This window comes from Stenella coeruleoalba, assembly GCF_951394435.1.
Source record: "Stenella coeruleoalba genome assembly, chromosome: 3".
Classification (NCBI taxonomy): Eukaryota; Metazoa; Chordata; class Mammalia; order Artiodactyla; family Delphinidae; genus Stenella; species Stenella coeruleoalba.
The window spans coordinates 170,713,532-170,731,679 of NC_137148.1; the positions used below are offsets into that span (position 1 = coordinate 170,713,532).

The 18,148-nt window shown below is 56.3% G+C and overlaps 2 protein-coding genes across 2 annotated transcripts; both read left to right on the forward strand.

The window, feature by feature from the left end:
* Positions 1 to 3,985: 3,985 nt before the first annotated feature.
* Positions 3,986 to 6,514, forward strand: LRG1 (leucine rich alpha-2-glycoprotein 1; the record flags this gene model as incomplete). Its single annotated transcript, XM_079918182.1, has 2 exons — positions 3,986 to 4,125; positions 5,114 to 6,514. 2 exons carry the CDS (start codon positions 3,986 to 3,988, stop codon positions 6,123 to 6,125), a joined length of 1,152 nt encoding a protein of 383 aa, XP_079774308.1. The 3' UTR covers positions 6,126 to 6,514.
* A 1,047-nt stretch (positions 6,515 to 7,561) lies between these two features.
* PLIN5 (perilipin 5) lies at positions 7,562 to 15,234 on the forward strand. Its single transcript, XM_079918181.1, has 8 exons — positions 7,562 to 7,633; positions 8,429 to 8,510; positions 9,323 to 9,518; positions 10,447 to 10,529; positions 10,899 to 11,079; positions 11,983 to 12,182; positions 13,692 to 13,805; positions 14,201 to 15,234. The coding sequence occupies exons 2-8, from the start codon at positions 8,451 to 8,453 to the stop codon at positions 14,729 to 14,731; spliced, it is 1,365 nt and encodes a 454-aa protein (XP_079774307.1). The 5' UTR covers positions 7,562 to 7,633; positions 8,429 to 8,450; the 3' UTR covers positions 14,732 to 15,234.
* Positions 15,235 to 18,148: the final 2,914 nt, after the last annotated feature.

The window sequence follows — 18,148 nt, forward strand, 5'->3', positions numbered from 1 at the left end:
GCGGGCGGGCGGGCGGAATGTGCTGTGGATTTGAGGTTGACCTTCTGCGCGTGGATTTTTGGTTTGTTTTCCAATTTGCGTTTCTTTTGCAGTTTTCTAACCAATTGCACAACTCCGTTCTCGGGGTGGCGGCCGGGGGCTTGGCGGTGGGAAGGGGAGGGGGCACATCTGCAGACCCCAGCTCCCCCCCCCCGCCCCACCCAGAGGTCCCTCCTCGACCCGGCCCCCGGCATGTATGTATGTATGTGTGTGTGTGTGTGTGTGTGCGCGCGCGTGCATGCCGTGTCCGTGTGCAAGGGGCCGGGAAGGGGAGGGAGGCGTGCGCGTGTGCCCGCGGGCTGCTGCGGCGTGTGCGTGGGGGCGGCCACGTGTGGTGTGTGTGTCTGTGTGCGAGCGTGGAGGCCCCAGCGGCCTGGGCGTTGGCTGAGCCGACGTCGGGGCTTCCAGAAAGCCGGGGGCCTCCAAGGTGCCGGTTAGGAGTTTGAGGGGTGATGAGGAAGGGGTTTCAGGCAGGGGGTCAGGACGGCCTGCCCAGAAGTCGTATTGGCGGCTGTCTAAGGGCTCGGGCGGTCTGGGAGATGGCGAAGGCGGGCGGGCCCCCCTGTAAATATGGCCCCAGGGTGGTCAGAGGGTCCCATGCCACCCATCCTCTGTGACCTCCCCCTTGACCTCCAGCTGACCATGCATGCCAGCTGAGTGGCCAGCTGAGAGTCCTGGACCCTCTCTGGAGTTTGCCTCCCCCAACCCCCTGTCAATAAAACTGTTTACAACCACCGGCCCCCAAGGCTCTGGGTCTGCTCTGTCTCCTGGGGGTGGGACTTGGACAGTGGCCTGGCCTGGCCTGGGGCAGTTGGGAGCACCTGGGAGAGTCCTGGCTGGGTCACTGCAGCAAACAGAATGATGGGGAGCTGGGTGTGGAAATGTGGAGAGTCGCGGGGGTCCCAGTCTTCATCTGGATGGGGGCCAGTCTCTGGTCCTTCAGCAAAAATTTATTATGCACCTACCGTGTGGAGACAAAGACCCCTGTCCTCACGGAGTTCACAGCCTAATGGGGAAGACCGACCACATAAAAGCAAATTAGGACTTGATTTGAATTAGCGATATGTGTAATAAAGAAAAAGCCAGATAATGTGTTAGGTAGGGGGTGATTGTGTATGGTGGGGGGGAGTTGAGGAGAGCCTGCCAGAGGAGGTGACATGTAAGCTGAAATAAGATGGGCTAGAAGGAGCAGCTGTGGGGAGATGTGCAGAGTGTTCTAGGCAGAGGGAACAGCCAGTGCAAAGGCCCTGCAGTAGGTAGGAAGCTTGGAGGAGGGCCCAGGCCATTAGTATGCCTGGAGCAGCCACACTAGGTGAGTGAAAGGCGAGCAGCTGGAGATAAGGAGGGAGAGGAGCACAGGGCCCCAGGCAGGCAGGGCCTCACCAGTGAGGAGTACAATTTTTTTTTTTAATTGTGGTAAATAACATATACGATCAAATTTACCACTTGAACCATTTTTAAGTGCACAGCTCAGTGGCATTAAGCACATTCACACTGTCGTACAGCCATCCCCACCATCCATCTCCAGAACTTTCTCGTTTTCCCAAACTGAAACTCTGTCCCCATGAAACACTAACTCCCCACTCCCTGCTCCCTCCAGCCTTATGAATTTTAAGTGGGACAGGAAGCCATCAGAGAGTTTTAAGCAGGGGACATGATCTGATTTCACCTTAAGAGATCACTTTAGCATTATGTCACTACAATTCACAACTCTTCCGGCCCATGTCGATTAAGCACCTACTGTGTGCTGGGCTCTGGGGATAGAACAATGAACAGGACAGAACCCCTGTCCACCGCTTGTCATGGGGAGACTGATTGAAACAAAGAAACACAAAACACCATGACGGCATCTAGCAGCTCCTCCTGTACCTGTGTGTCTGTTTTTTCAGCTTGATTGAAATATATTTGACATATAAGATTGTGTAGGTTTCTGGTGCATATCTTGATGATTTGATATGTTTGATACATATTGTAAGATAATTATCACAATAAGCTTGACACATCCATTACTTCACATAGTTACTTTGTGTGTGTGTGGTAAGAACATTTAAGATCTACTCTTAGCATCTTTCAAGTATACTGTACAGTCTTGTTAACTAATCACCACGCTGTACATTACATCCTCAGGACTTAGGCATCTTAGAGCTGGGAGTCTATATCCTTTGACCAACATCTCTCCCTTTGCCTCACCCCTCAGTCCCTGACAACCACCATTCTACTCTTGGTTTCTATGAATTTGGTTATTTTACATAACTGAGATCACTCAGTATTTGTCTTTCTCTGCCTGACTTATTTCACTTAGCATAATGCCCTCAAGTTTCATCCATGTTGTCCCAAATGGGCAGGATTTGCTTCCTTGTTATGGCTGAATTATATTCCGTTATGCATATATACACCACATCTTTATCCATGCATCTGTGAATGGATACTTACGTTGTTTCCATGTCTTGGCTATTGTGAATAGTGCTGTAATGAACATGGGAGGGCAGATATCTCTTCAAGATACTGGTTTCATTTCCTCTGGATACATACCCAGAAGTGAGATTGCCAGATCATATGGTAGTTCTATTTTTAATTTTTTTTTGAGGAAACTCCCTCCTGCACCAATTTACATTCCCACCAGCAGTGCACAAGGGTTCCCCTTTCTTTTTTTTTTTTTTTAAGGGTTCCCCTTTCTCCACACCCTCACAACACTTCTTATCTCTTGTCTTTTTGATGAAGCCATTCTAACAGGTGTGGGTGACATCTCGTTGTGGTTTTGATTTGCATTCTCCTGATGATTAGTGATGTCAAGCACCTTTTCATGTACCTGTTGGCCATTTGTATGTCTTCTTTGGAAAAACGTCTACTCAGGTCCTTTTCCTGTTTGTGTGTGTGTCTGTTTTTGTGTGTCCATCTCTGCAGATATGTTGTTCTCTCCTGTGTGTCCTGCCCTGTCTGTGTCTCTGGGTCTATGTGTTTTTCCCTGTCTCTCGGTCACTATGTATGTCCGTGTATTTCACGCAGGTGGTTATCTGTCTTTCTTTATCTGTGCCGGCCTATGGCAGCCTGTGTGTTTCCCTCTCAGCCCGTATGTCCACTAAGACAGAATGCTTAGTCATCCTCACAGCTGAAGAGGGACAAAACCCTTCAGAGATTGGGCTGGGGAAAAGAGGCCACAGCCAGGCATGCGGATAAGGATAATACGTCACACCTGAATGTTTAGCATTCAACAAGAATTTAAGCACTGAATAGCCAAACCTGTGAGCTGCAGTCAACAGTTCTCAGAGGGAAGTGTGAACCTTCAGATGCACTTACTAGGAGATGAGAAAAGTCCAAAACACATAGCACATCAGCTTCAGCTGAAGAAAGAAAGAATGGAAGGGGCTCTCGGAGACTGAGTTCAGCTTCACAGATAGGGGAACTGCGGCCAAGAAAAGTTACGCCACTTGCCCAAGTTCACAAAACAGCAGTCACAGAAGAGCTGGGATTCAGAACCAGGTTTAGTCCCTCCCAGACCATTGTTCAAAGACTGTGGAGGCTTTTAACATCACTTGCTTTTGAATTCTTTTTTTAAAAATTATTTTACTAAAAAAAAATAAGAATATGTCATGAATATAAGACAAGTGTGTTTTTGTTCTCTTCACTGAGCTTCCTGGTTGCTCAAATTTATTATAAATAGTACCTCTTGCTCAAAGAGTTGTCCCCATCCCCCAGGACAGACTGGCGCCTTACAAACTTGACCCTTGATTCCTAGATTGGGGGAAGTGGGGACTCAGCCTCAGAGACTCTTGGGTACCCACTCCCCAAAAGCAGGACTCAGGGGAAAGAAAAACTAGGTAGAAACAGGGTCGAGAAGGCGGTGGGCAGCCCACCTTCTGTCCTCCCTCTGCCAGGAAGCAATTTTGCAATCCTGACCCCTCCCTTTCCCCTGCCTGGCTCAGGTCCAGCCCCTAACGGGAACAGGATGTGGGTGGAGACTTCCCAATGGCTGGTGCCCCTGTCCCCAGCCCAGGCAGGTATAAGGCCACCTTGCCAGACCAAGGGAACCTGGATGGAAAAGAGAGAGGCCGCCATGTCCTCTTGGAGCCTAGAGCAAAAACAGAGGTAGGTTCCCACCCCGCCCACCCTGGGCAGGCCTGGACACCAGGCAGTGCAGAGATCCATGGACATTCCGTCTGACCCACTGAAGTCACAGGGCCAGACGTAGGCCTGCAGGCTGGAACAGACTGACACTCAGGCTCCGTCTATGGACAGACTCATTCCCATACACACACTCCCTGCAGAAGGCCCAGGTGGTCCACGGGCTGTAGTAACCAAGGATGTTCAGGTGGTCTCTAGGGCTGCTGGGCTAGGGCATTACTGCTGGAGGGACCAGGAGGAACAGAAGCCCCAGCTCCCGAAGGGTTCCAGTACCAACTGTAAATCTCACCATCCCAAAACCAAATGCCTTCCTCCAGACCTGTACAAGGCAGGATGCACTTTTCATGCTCAGAGTCCCGTCTGTATCTGGAGTCCAGAGCTTTGGAGCAAGATGGGGCTGGGCACAGATAACCTAGACGGGGCTAGACAGCAAGAGGAGCAGCCCAGATGGGGAAACTGAGAATTCTGCTTGGGAGGGTCAGAGAAAGCTTTATGGAAAGGGGGCCATTGGAGCTGGGGTTTTGCAGGACGAGTAAGAGTTCATAGGCTCTGCCTTTAAAACATGGAGCCAGGGAGACAAGAAATGACCCAGAAAACAAGTGAGAGCAGAAGAAATTAGCAAGTTGGACTGCAAATAATTAATAGTCCATTGGGGCTGGGCTGACAATGGGGAAGGGTAGTATGTAGGGGTCAGACTAAGAAACTCAGGTTTCATAGAATTCTTCCTGGAACAGGAGCTACTTCTGGCAGCTGTGGCGGGGGGGTGGGGGGTGTTGAGGGTGGAAGCCAGGAGAGGAGGAGGAGGGGACTACTACACTAGTCCAGGCCAGCAATGAGGCCGGGTGAAAGTAGAGGTGGGAAGAAGCAGGCAGATTCTGGGTATATTTTCACTTTGCTGGGTGTATAATATCATTATTTTAACTTATTAAGCACTTTCTGTCATTGCCTGCAGCCCAGTAGGCTGGGACTCCCATCTTTCTAGAATCCTCTTCCTGCTGCTGTTATTTGTGGTCTCAGCCCAGGGGGTCACCCCAAATCCAGACGCCTGCCTGGTGTCCCACTCGGGTAACGGCAGCTCCATCTCCTGCCAACCACCTGCCAGACTCCCCAACTACTTCCCAGCTGACACCGTCTACCTGGCCGTGGAGTTCTTCAACCTGACTCAGCTGCCTGCCAACACCCTCCAGGGCATCCCTAACCTCCAGGAACTGCACCTTTCCAGCAACCAGCTGGAGGACCTCTCCGCCAAGTTCCTGCTGCCTGTGCCTCAGCTAAAGGTGCTTGATCTGACCCGCAACGCCCTGACCCGGCTGCCTCCTGGCCTCTTCCAGGTCTCAGCTGCCCTCCACACCCTGGTGCTGAAGGAAAACCAGCTGAAAGTTCTGGAGGCCTCGTGGCTGCACAGCCTGAAAGCCCTGCGGCATCTGGACCTATCCGGGAACCAGCTCCAGACGCTGCCCCCTGGGCTGCTGGCCAATTTCACCGACCTGCTCATCCTTGATCTTGGCAATAACCAGCTGCAGACTTTGCCCCCTGACCTTCTGAGCGGCCCCTTGAGGTTGGAACGGCTGCACCTCGAGGGCAATAGGTTGCAGGAGCTCGGAAAGGGCCTTCTGGTGCACCAGCCAAAACTGCGCTACCTCTTCCTGAACAACAACAGGCTGACCACGGTGGCAGCCGGCGCCTTCCGAGGTCTGCAGAAGCTGGACATGCTGGACCTCTCCAACAACTTGCTGACCACCGTGCCCAAGGGGCTCTGGACGTCCTTGGGGAAGGCTGCCGGAAACATGAAGGATGGCTTTGACCTCTCGGGTAATCCCTGGATCTGCGACCGGAAACTGGACGACCTCTTTGAGTGGCTGGTGGCCAACGAAGGCAAGATGTTCTTCCGCAATGACACACGCTGTGCTGGCCCTAGAACCTTGAAGGGCCAAATGCTCCTAGTGGTGGCCAGGTCCCCTTGAAGCCTGGGGCTGGGGGCGGGGTGGGGAGGCAAGGCTTGGCAGGACGCCGCACCCCACTTAGCAAATAATCCCACCTTCTAAGGGTGAGGCTGGGCTTCCCATAGTTGCCGGGACCTGTTTCGCCCATGTTGCCCCAAACACACCTCGGGCTCTTCCTGCTTCCTTGCCTCTGCTCAAGCTGTATCCTCTTCCAGAAATCTCTTTCCCCTATTTCCCGGGTCTCTTGGTCTCTGGCTCCTCCAACCTGTCCTGGCCACACTGAGGTTGGCTCATTCTGGCTCTGTCTCCCCCAGTTTCAGGGGTTCTCTGAGTGCAGGGCCTGGGGCTGGGTTCCCTCTTACTCGGCATCACTCGGTTTGAGGTCAGACTGGAAGGGGTTAATAAATAACTGTTGAACAGAATTGGATGTATTTGCTGTGTTCCTTGCATTCTCCCAAGGCGAATTCCTAGGTCTCCAGCATGAAGCAGAAGGAGAGGCATGCCATGAAATCCCAAATCGATAGCAGTTGGGATCTGATGGCTGTGTCTGCTCCTCCCCCTTTCCCCATCCTTGGATTTAACTGGTAATAAAACCCTGACCATTGCCCAAGGTGTCGTTTTACCAGTGGATTCCTTCCAGAGCTTGTGTCCTGGGGAAGGTTTAAATTAAACCAGATTGCTTCAGGGCTCCAAACAATTTTTCATGCTGGCCTGTGATAACCAGGGGAGCAGCTGCCCAGGACGAGCATGGGCAGGCTGGATGGGGCTGAACAGCTGGGCAGAGGCCCTGGGGGCTGTGTTTTCACAGCTCCAGAACCTCGGGGCCACCTTCCAACACAATGTTGGGCATGGTGGGGGTCGAGGTCGGACTGGGGGGACCCTGGGATGTTTGGGGCATGCTCGGTTTTTGCAGCTCCCTGGAAGGAGGGTCATGCCCACGTTGGTGGTCATTCCAGGTGTGGTGATGAAAGCCGGGGTTCTGCAGTCTGGCAGAGCTGTGTTTGAATCAGATTCCTCAATAGCCAGGCGACCCAGGGCAAGTGGTTTAAGTATTCTGATCCTCATTTTGCTCATCTGTAAAATGGGGATCCAAGTGAATGGGCCGGCCTGTCTTCCGGCTTAGTTAAGCGGCAGGTTTTAAAAAGTAAAAAGAAAGACCGTGAGGACTTGCCCAAGGTCACTGGGCGAAGCGGTGGGGGGCTGTGATCGCTCTCCACCGTCTCTGCGGCAACAGCAGTGAGGGTGACAGGTGGTCAAACTTAGCCAAGGAAAGTAACTCAATCCTTAGCATAGAGCGTCCCCAAGTTGCTATGGCAACCGCGGGGCGCTCTGGGAGCCCCTGAGTAGGGCGAGGGGCCCCGGAGCCCCGCCCAGGGCACGCCCCCCTCAGGCCTCTCCCTATTGGTCGGTCCCCGAAGGTCCCGCCCCCAAGTCACTATAAGGGGGGGCGGGGAAGGCTGGAGTCGGAGACCGGAGTCTGAGTCTGGGGTCTGCTGCAGCACCTTGGGGCTGAAGTTGAACGCGCCTGGGTGAGTGCCTCGCGGGCGGCGTTCAGTCGTGCCCAGCAGGCCCGGGGGCGCGGTGGGTGGGTGGGAGGGCGAGAGCCCAGCGGCTTGGGGAGAGGAGTGGTGTGACAGGCCGGAGCAGGTGGCTGAGACCCTTGGCCCAGTTGGCAAAAGCTCAGGACCCAGTTGGGAGAGGACTGGGGTTCTGAGGGCGCTGGGTGCGGATGGGGGAAGAACTGTAGGCGGGGAGTCTGAGGTCGAAGTCCCGCTCTGAGTCTACTTAGCTGAGTGACCTTGGGCCCATTATGGGCCTGCTGTGTGCCTCAGTTTCCCTGTGTATCAAACTGGACTGTGGGTTTACTGGGATTCTGCAGCAACCACCTGCACCCCCGCAGGGGGCTGCTTGCACGGTTCCATCCCGGGCCAGGGCAACAGGGATCTTCCCTAACTGCAGCGGAGGCAACAGCCCACACAGGTGAAGGCATTTGCCCAAAGTCACACAGCAGGTAATGGTCAGACTCGAACTCAGGTGTCTCTCTGCCCAGAGCCCATGCTTTGAATCACTGCAGGGCCTCCGCTTTGTCAGAGGTTCTCTACTACGCACCTGCTGTGTGCAGAGCCCTGGGCATGCACTGTCCCTGCCCTGGGCGCTCTGAGGTAGGCATTATCATTACCTCATTTTGCAGATGAGGAAAACTGAGGCCCCAAGAGGGAAGGAGACTTGCCCGGGTCACCAAGCCTAGACAGACAGAACCCAGGGCCTGGGTGGGAGCCGGGAGGGCTGGCGTGCAAGGGCCCATCACTCTGTCCTGCCCCCAGGGTGACCCTGTTTGCAGTCGGCATGTCAGAAGACGAGGTGGCTCAGGCCCCCAGACCCAGCTTGTGGGAGCAGGACCAGCAGGTAAGGGGCTGCACCTCCCATGGAGCTCGGCACGGGAGGAGGTGGGGGGGGCAGTCCCTCCTGGGACAGTTTCAGACTGGGTCCCCCTGCCCTTGCTTCGAGCACCTTACTCTGAGGGCATTTTGGAGCGTGGTTGGGGGAGGCACATTCTACCCATTTCCCAGAGGGGCAAAGTGAGGCCCAGGGAAGGGTGTGTCTCTGGGGTGTGTCTCTCCAGACACTCTCAGCCAGCTTACCTGGCCTCTGCCCAACTCTCTCCCACTCCCATCTCTGGGTCTCTACCTGTATCTCTCTGTTTCTGTGTCCACCATCATGGCACTCTTAACAACAATAATAATAGCAATCACAGCGTATACTCTGCATCATTCACTGTTCTGAGCGCTTCACATGTTGTCCTTGAATCCCCATCACAGCCCTAGAAACCCAGTTTACAGATAGGGAGACTGAGGCACAGAGCAGTTCACGCACTTGCCCAAGCTCACACAGCTTGGAAGTGGAGAACCAGAACTGAACGCAGGTGGTCTTGCTCCAGAGGCTGTGCCCTTAATAACCAGACACTAATGGCTCTTCCCTCAAGGAGACTGAGTCTTTCAGAACCGGTCCCGCTCTGTGTATGCTGTTGAGAACAGGAGCTCTAGGCGCACCTCGGTGTGGGTGTCCATTGCCTGCGCGCAGCTGCGCTCAATATACTTACCCCCCACCCCTCTCACCTGCCCCTCGTCCCAGCCCAGAGAGGGTGAGTGGGCTCTCTAGCATGTGGCTGAGCGCCCCCGCTCCACCTGGGACCCCTCTGACGCCACCCCTTCCTGCAGAACGTGGTGCAGCGTGTGGCGGCCCTGCCCCTGGTCAGGGCCACGTGCACCGCAGTCTCCGATGCTTACAGCGCCGCCAAGGACAGGCACCCACTGCTGGGCTCCGCCTGCCGTCTGGCTGAGCACTGCATGTGTGGCCTGACCACGCGTGCCCTGGACCACGCCCAGCCGCTGCTCAGCCACCTGCAGCCCCAGCGTGAGTCCCCCTGGCCAGAGTCCTGGGTCCTGTGGTTTGTCCCACTGCCCCACCCTCTCATGCTCCATCTGCATGACTGCTGCAGTGGACCCCCTGAGACGGGTGTCCCTCTGCAGTCTCACCTATGCTGTGTGCCTTTACTCTGTCCACCTGCCTGTCCCCCATCCACCTGTGTCATCCCCTCTCTTGGTCCTCCTGCCTGTGCCATCTCACCCTCCATTCTCTGCCTGTCCCGTCCCCCATTCTACCTGCATCCCTCGTGCCCTCTGCCTCTGCTTATTTGTCCCTCTGTAGTTTGATCACCTGCCCGTCTGCCCTTAGCTGTTTCCTTGGGGCCCCCCTCCTTTTGTCCCCATCTTGTCTGTCTCACTGTCCTCCTCCCTTTGGCTAGCCTGATGTGCCTTGGGTCCCTTTGCCTGTCCAATCTCCCTCCCCTGTCTGCCCCTTCCTCTACCCGTCCTGAGCCTGTGACCAGCTCAGGGGGTCCAACCTCGCGGTGGGGTTGGGGGACAGAGAGACCCTCGGCCTCGCATCTGACCGAGGAAGGGGATCACCTGAGGGTCCCAGCCCAGGGCCTCGCCTGCCTCCTTCTCAGCCGGCTTGTGTGACCTTGAGCCTGCTCGCTGGGGCGTCTGAGCTGGACATGGGTGAGGAGTCACCTTGGTGCTGGCAGCAGCCGTGGCAGGGCGGAGGCAGGAAGGGCAGAGAGGCAGGGTCCAGCCTGGTGGCTCACCCACACACTCAGGGTCCTGGCCCCTTGCAGGGGGCTAGCCAGGTGCCCCCTCTGTCTTTCCCTCCGTGTGTGTGTGTGTGTGTGTGTCTCCTTTTTTCTCTGCCTCTCCCTCCAGCATCCCCTCCCTCTATGTCCCTGTGTCCCTCTCTCCCTTGACATCTCCCCAATTCTCGCTCGCTGCCTCTCTGTCTCCAGTGGCCACAGTGAACGATCTCGCCTGCAGGGGCCTGGACAAGCTGGGGGAGAAGCTGCCCTTTCTCCAGCAACCTTCAGAGACGGTACCCAGCACCACCAGATGGTGGGGAAGCTGTAGGGGGTGGAGGTGGCAGCGAGAAACGCAGCCTGAACACCTGGGCCAGCTGGACTCCAGGACCCAGTCAGGCTTTGGTTAACTGGAACAAAACAGCCGCCAGATGAAAATAATTGACACCTGTGTTTACTGAGCACATAATATGTGCCAGCTGGTGCTGGGGATCCCTTCAGCAACCCTGTGAGGAAGATTTGATTTTCCTCCATTTTATAAGAGGGGAAATTGTGGCCCAGAGCCAAACAGGGGCCAGGGGTCCTTGCCTCGCAGCCTCAGGGAGCTGGGGGCAGGGGAAGGGAGCCGGAGACCTACAGCAACCGGAGCTGGGCCCCTCCGCCAGGTGGTGACCTCGGCCAAGGACGTGGTGGCCAGTGGTGTGACAGGCGTGGTAGGCCTGGCTCGGCAAGGCCGCCGCTGGAGTGTGGAGCTGAAACGATCCATGAGCCACGCCGTGGACGTAGTGCTGGGCAAGTCAGAGGAGCTGGTGGACCACTTTCTGCCCATGACTGAGGAGGAACTTGGTAAGGCCAGAGCCCTCCCCGCTCGCCCCGGAATCCTCCTACCCATCCCTGGAGGTTACGGATCAGAGAGGGCCCGGCCTCACCCAAGGCCACATAGCAGTTCAGTAGGGAACATGGAGCTCCAGCCCAGGCCTGACCTCCCCCAACCCGCATCCTACTAGAAATCTGACTGCCTAGAGCCCCGAGAGTATATGGGGCTTATAGACTTGAGGGCCACGGCCTCCAGCTGGTGGCCCTCCTTACTGTAGTATTTGGCCTGTGCAATGCCTTTAAAATGATTTAATTCATCACATGCATTTAAAAATCAGGTTTTGCCCTATAAATCCTGATTTCTAACTTGCCTTGGAAAATCAGATATTTGGGTTGAATGGCGTCCTCCCCTTTACGTGGTTCCCTTGAACCCCACCATTCTCCAGTGTTCTGCATCTAGTCCGTTGACCCTGGAGACCATCTGACTTCCAAACCCTGTTTGATGGCACTGGAGGAACATGGGGCGTGCCCCCTCCTTCGCAGAAAGGCTGTGAGCCATTTTTGAAGCACCTTCTGTGGGCCAAACACTTGTAAGCGACTCCTTCATTAGTATAAGCTCCATTCACAGGTGAGGAAAATCGAGGTAAAGAGACCCGGGATTTGCACCGAGGCAATCAGTAAAGTGGTTACGAGCGCCTGGGTTTGAATCCTGGGTCGGCCTCTTGCACCCCGTGGGACTTCACCTCTCTTTACCTTGGGTTTCCTCATCTGTAAATAGAGCTAATAATAGTGCCTACATCGTAGGACTTGGGGACGGTCGTATGAATTGATAGTGTAGAGGGGAAATATACAAGCTGTAGGAGCCCATGGGCGTGTCCACCCAGAAGCGGAGGGCGTGGCCACGCTGACTCCCCTCCCCATCCCGTCCTCCAGCGGCTCTGGCAGCAGAGGTTGAGGGCCCGGAAGTGGGCTCCGTGGAAGAGCAGCGGAGACATCAGGGCTACTTTGTACGCCTGGGTTCCCTGTCGGCGCGGCTCCGCCACCTGGCATACGAGCACTCTCTGGGGAAACTGAGGCGGAGGAAACACCACGCCCAGGACACGCTGGCCCAGTTGCAGGAGACTCTGGAGCTGGTGAGAGCCCTCTGCCTGCCCCCCTTTCCCACCCCGTGATGCCGGCCAGCATGCGTGGATTGAGTGCCCGCGGACTACCTGGTCCCCTGCTAGTCTGAAAGGGGGAGGCGGAACCGTGTATGTGCAGGGCTGGGGCAGAGGAGGGACCCGGGGCTGGAGGCATTCAGTGGGGGTCAAGGCTCAGCCTGGGGAGGCAGAAAGAGGTTTTGTGGAGGAGGGGAAGTTATAGGCGGTTAAGATGGATGGGAAGAGAGTGAAGGTACCTCTTCCCGGGCTCTCCCATCACCAATCACAATCTTCCCAGCCTTTAGGTTCTAGCTGATAACCCAGCTTCTTTCCCCGTTGTGCATCGCTCCCTGCTCCAGAGGAACATAACAGCTCCTGTTTTCTATGTCTGATGAGTTCAGATGCCCCTAACCTGCTCCTGCTGCATCCCGCTCCCCATCTCAACTGATGACAGCCCTGTCCTTCCAGTGCCTCAGGCCAAAACCTGGGAGTCACCCTCAACTTCCCTCTTCTCCTCCTCTCCCACATCCGACATATCAGCCAGTACTGTTGGCTCTGCCTTCAAAGTCTACCCAGAACCCGCCCACATCTCCTTCCTCTTGCTCCACCTGGGTCCAGCCATGATTACTCAACCATGGTCCTGGTTTCTCATCCTGGACCCCACAGTCTGTCCTTCCTGAAGCAGCCACCAGAGGGCACCTGTGAGCACCGGAGTGGGCTACTTTCACTGAGCAGCGTGTCCTCAAGGTTCATCCATGTTGTAGCGTGTTTCAGAATTTCCTTCCTTTTTAAGGCTGAATAACAGTCATCCCTCAGTATCTGCGAGGGATTGGTTCCAGAACCCCCCACGGAAACCAAAATCCGAGGATGCTCAAGTCACTTCTGTAAAATGGCACAGTTCTGCATCCACCGATTCAACCAACTGCGAATCTTGGTTGAATCCTCAGATGCAGAGCCCGTGGATACGGAGGTCAGACTGTTCTACTGTGTGGATCACAGTTTATTTCTATTAATCTTCTAATACCTGCCCTGTCCTGGGCACTGAAGACCCAGTGGCCCCCTCAGGACACTCACAGTCCAGTAGGGGGACTAGGGTCATGATGGGAGAGCATGCTGGGTTCTGTGGGACCCGGAGGAGGGATCCACCCAGCCAGGAGCCGGGGAAGGGAGGCTTCTTGGAGTGGGTGATGTCTACAGTGAGACTTGAACTGAAGTGAACCAGGCAGCGGGATGGGATGGAGAGGAGAGTGTTCCTAGCAGAGGCACAAGCATGGGCAAAACCTGGCAGTGAGTCTGAGTTTCAGGGGAACCACAGGTCTCAGGTCTGGCCATGGGCAGGGGAGAAAATGAGCAGATCGGCCAGGCTGGATCAGTAGGCACGGAAGGTTTGCATACAGTGGATGTTCCGTAAGTGCCTATTGAGGCCAGATCCACGCTAGGGTCCTGGTTCCCCCAACACTCCAAATCCTCCAGTTCTGACTACTATGGTCCCCGTCCCCACAGATTGACCACATGCAGTGCGGAGTGACGCCCATCACCCCAGCCCACCCTGGGAAGGTGCATGAGCTGTGGGAGGGCTGGAGCCAGCACTCCCCAGAGAACGGCCGCCGCAGTCAGGTAAGATGGCGTGGAGGAGGGGGGTTGGGGGGCGTGGGAGGGGTTCTGGATCTGCCAGGGGTTGCCAGGGGCGGGGCTCTAGCCAGCTCCAACCAAGTACTGAGGTCAGCTGGTTGGAGAGTCCGTGGGGAAACTGAGGCAGGGCGGGGGTCCTGTTGGGGGTCCATCGGGACACCCAAGCCCCTCCCCTCCCTCCCCTCCCTCCCCTCCCTCCTCTCCCTCCTCTCCCTCCTCTCCCTCCTCTCCCTCCTCTCCCTCCTCTCCCTCCTCTCCCTCCTCTCCCTCCTCTCCCTCCCCTCCCCTCCCCTCCCCTCCCCTCCCCTCCCCTCCCCTCCCCTCCCCTCCCCTCCCTCCCTACTCCCCCTTCTCCCCTTTCTCCCCCCGCCCCCCCGCAGGCAGAGCTGGAGACCCTGGTGCTGTCCCGCAGCCTGATGCGGGAGCTGCAGAGCACCGTGGACGCGCTGGAGACTAGCGTGCGGGGCCTGCCCCCCAGCGCCCAGGAGAAGGTGGCCGAGGTGCGGCGCAGCGTGGACGCCCTGCAGGCCGCTTTCGCCGACGCCAGCTGCTTCGAGGACGTGCCGGCGGCCGTGCTGGCCGAGGGCCGGGGCAGCGTGGCCCGGGCCTACACGTGCGTGGAGGAGCTGCTGGAGCTGGTGGTGCAGGCCGTGCCCCTGCCCTGGCTGGTCGGGCCCTTCGCGCCCATCCTCGTGGAGCGGCCTGGGCCTCCGCCCGACCTGGAGGCCCTGGTGGATGAGGTCGTGGGGGGGCCCGACCCCCGCTGGGCACACCTGAACTGGCCGGCCCAGCAGAGAGCCTGGCAAGCCCAGTACGGGGATGGGATGGGCCTCTCCGGGGACATTCCCGAGGAGGAGCCTGAGCCCCCCAGCCGCCGCAAGCACACCCTGATGCCAGAACTGGACTTCTGACCCGATGGGGCCGTGGAGCAGCGAAGGCAGCTGGAGGCCGTCCTGCACCCCGAGATCCCTGCTGCCCCCTAGCGGCCATGCATCAGCATTACTAGCCGATGCCTTGGCCTTGGCCCAGGCAGAGTTGGGGGCTGGGGACCTAACTCTGAATCCTATATCAGCTTCACTGATATTAGACCCTCCCCAGTCTTTCCCTTGGACATATGAGGACTTGAACCTAACTCAGGTCTGACTAGCCCCAAGCTGCATTCACTGGCTGTGGTCCCGCATTGCCCCACCCCAAGAAGCTGATCAAAACTCCCCAGAGAGTCGCATGTTTTGCCCAGATAGAAGCACACGCTTCTGTTTGGGGTTTTGAAAAGTGAGTGTCCCCTTCCTCCCCCAGCTTGTCTATCGCGGACTGAAGGGTCCCCAAAGATGCTTCAACAGCTGGACCTGCCACACCCACTTGCTTTGCTGTTTGGGGTTTTGCTCTCCAGAATAAAGGTGCTTCGTGTTGTCCAAAGGCCAGTGGCCTCTGTTCCAGCCGAGGTGGGTCTCAGTGGCGGGGTGCTGGGGGCCTCAGAGGTGTGCGACCGTATGGCACAAGCCAGGGTTCGAAATTTGAAAGGAGTGATGCGTCGCTGACCAACTGGACATCTTGTCTGGAGTTCCACGGTTAGTGCCCCACCCACCCGGGTTAAGCATTCAGATGGAGGTTCCTGGAATGGAAGCTGTTCCCACTTTAATGAATTTCTTGGAAACTGCAAAGGATCAAGAGGAGGGGGCTGAGGGGGAGCAGCCCCTCCTATGCCCTCCTCACTGGATCTGTAGGAGCTGAACTTGCTATGGCTTCTCTGGCTGCACTGGTCAGGATGGGGGACATAAACGCAGGGTAAGGGGCACAGGCCAGTCTCGTGGGGGCCCCTGTCCTCTGACCGTGTTCTTCGCTGTCCCTTAAACTCCCCTGTGGCCAGGCAGGGTGTTAGGAAAGCACAGTCTGATGTGGTGAGGTCAGGGTGTTCCCTGGCTTCCTTGGGACCTGGTCCAGGGGTGGCTCTGGGAGTCCCAACCACTTCCCACCAGTTAGATTCACTTCCCTGCCCCTCCTCGGGAATGTCTGTGGCTCCCTTTGTCCTCAGACCAAACGTCCACGCTCCTCACCTTGGCATTTGAGGACTTCTGGTTTCATCCTTGGGCTGACAGACACTGCTGCGGTCCCGCTGAATTGTGCACATTCCCCCACCTCAGGGCCTTTGTTCAGGCTGTGCCTGGAATGCCTCCCCCCCATCTCTCAGCTACATCTCATCCATCCTTAAGTCCAGCCCCAATGACACCTCCTCCAGGAAGCCTTCCCTGACTCTCCCCTGGTGGGATAGCTCCAACCCTCTGCAGCCCACCTTCTTGGGGCTCCAAGTTGCTTTCTACCTGGACATAAACCACAGGCAGCCTTGCCTTCTCTTCCCTCACAAGGCTGGGGGCTCCTGGAGGGCCAGCCTTGGTGAGGATGAGCCGAATGACACACAGAAGGGGCAGGTGACAGAGGGATCAGCTCAGGCAAAGGCATGGCAGTGGAGAATCAGTTTGACCAGCCCTGAGGGGAGGGAAAGAGCATGAGGTAAGTCCTGGAATTTGGGGGGAGGGAGCAGTAGTTAAGGCCCTGAGGTTGAGTCCCTGCCTTGCCTACAAACAGATGGGTAAGCAACTGCTCCTCTCCAGACCTCAGTTTTCTCCTCTGTGAAACAGGTATGAAAGTAGGAGTAAGGTAGCAGCCCTCAATCCTAGTAGGCCGTTCACCGGTGGAAGCTATCGATCATTCACTCATTCGTTGGTTCATTTAACAAATAATTAAATAGCGCCTGCTGTGTGCCAGACAGTCTTGCACCCTGTGGGCACAGCAGTGAGGAAAATGCAGAAAAATTCTGCCCTCTAGGAGGGACAGACCATAAACAAGAAAAATATGTAAATTATTTGTCTTAGTAGGTGATGAGAAAAGCTGGAGGATGGGGAGTGTGCAGGGGTACAAGGAGGGCGATATTTTTTAAAATAGGAGAGGAGGGGTCCAAGAAGACCTTTCTGAAAAGGTGACATATGTGCAAAGATGGATGAGCATTCCTCACAAAGGGCAGCTAGTGCAAAGGTCCTGGGACAGGACCGGGCCTGGTGAGCTGGAGGAACAGCCAGGAGGCCCGTGTGTCTGGAGCAGAGTGAGCGAGGGGGAGAGAGGGAGTGGGGAGGGCAGGGAGGTGACAGGGTGGGTCTTGTGGGCCACAGGAAGGACTTGGGCTTTTACCCTGAGGGAGGTGGGAGCCCTGGAGGGCTGTGGGCAGAGGAAGGAAGGAAGGGACCTGACTCGGTGTTTATGATCAGTTATTTTTGCTGGGTTTCTCCCCCTTCGCTATGCTGTGGCAGCCCTGCGGAGAGGGGAGGGGAGGGGAGAGGCACACCCTGTGTTTCCCACCCCCCTTTGCCACCACCTTTGGGAAGCATTGGCTGAGGAGTTTGGGAGACACCCCTGTTTTGTTCCCCAACTGTTTGGCAAACACAGTGATGGCTCCAAGGAAACGACCTGGGGGTCATCAGGCCCAGTGGCTGGACCTTCCCTCCTCCCAGCTTAGCACCCAGAGCCATCAACTGGACACAGCTGAGATCCCTGTCCCAGGGGCGGGCAGGGAGCATTCAAGGAGGGCGTAGCAGTCATTTCTCTGCCTGCACACCCACCCACAGACAGCCTATTGGCATATAGGCTCTGGATCTGGGTTCAAATCCTGTCTCTGCCACTTCCCAGATCTGTGGCCTCAGGTACAGGATGCCTCTTCCAGGAATCCACCCTCGGCTGGCCCAAGCCCACCAGGCCTGGATCTCACTTCTAGGGCACCTCCAGTTCTGTTGGTGTCCTGTCTTGGTCTGTATTTAGGCCCTTTCTCAAGGGAAGTCCCTTCTGGAGAGTGACACGTCCCCTCACTGCTCAGGACAGACCCTGCTCCTGTCTTTCTGCCTGGATAATGCTAAGCTGATGTTTGTTGAGCACCTGCTAGGTACCAGGCACTGGGGTTAACAGGTTACATGCGTGACCTCATTTCACGCTCACAACTACCCTATGAGTTGGTCCGTTTAGCTGAACATTTATTAAGTTGCCAACTGTGTGCCAAGTATTGTTCTATTGCAGGGGACACAGCAGTGAACAAAAGACAGGCCTGGTGGAGGTGAGGGAAGAAGCTGTGTGGGTGTCTGGGGAAGATGCTCCAGGCAGAGGGAATAACAGGTGCAAAGGTCCTGGGGCAGGGCCATGCCTGGAGATTTGGAGGAACAGAGAGGAGGCCTGTGCGGCTGAAGCATGGTGAGTGAGGGGGGCAGAGAGGGAGGGAGATGAGGGCAGGGAGGAAGGTAAGACCTTGTGGGCCACGGTGAGGAATCTGGAGGGGGCAACTGAAGCAC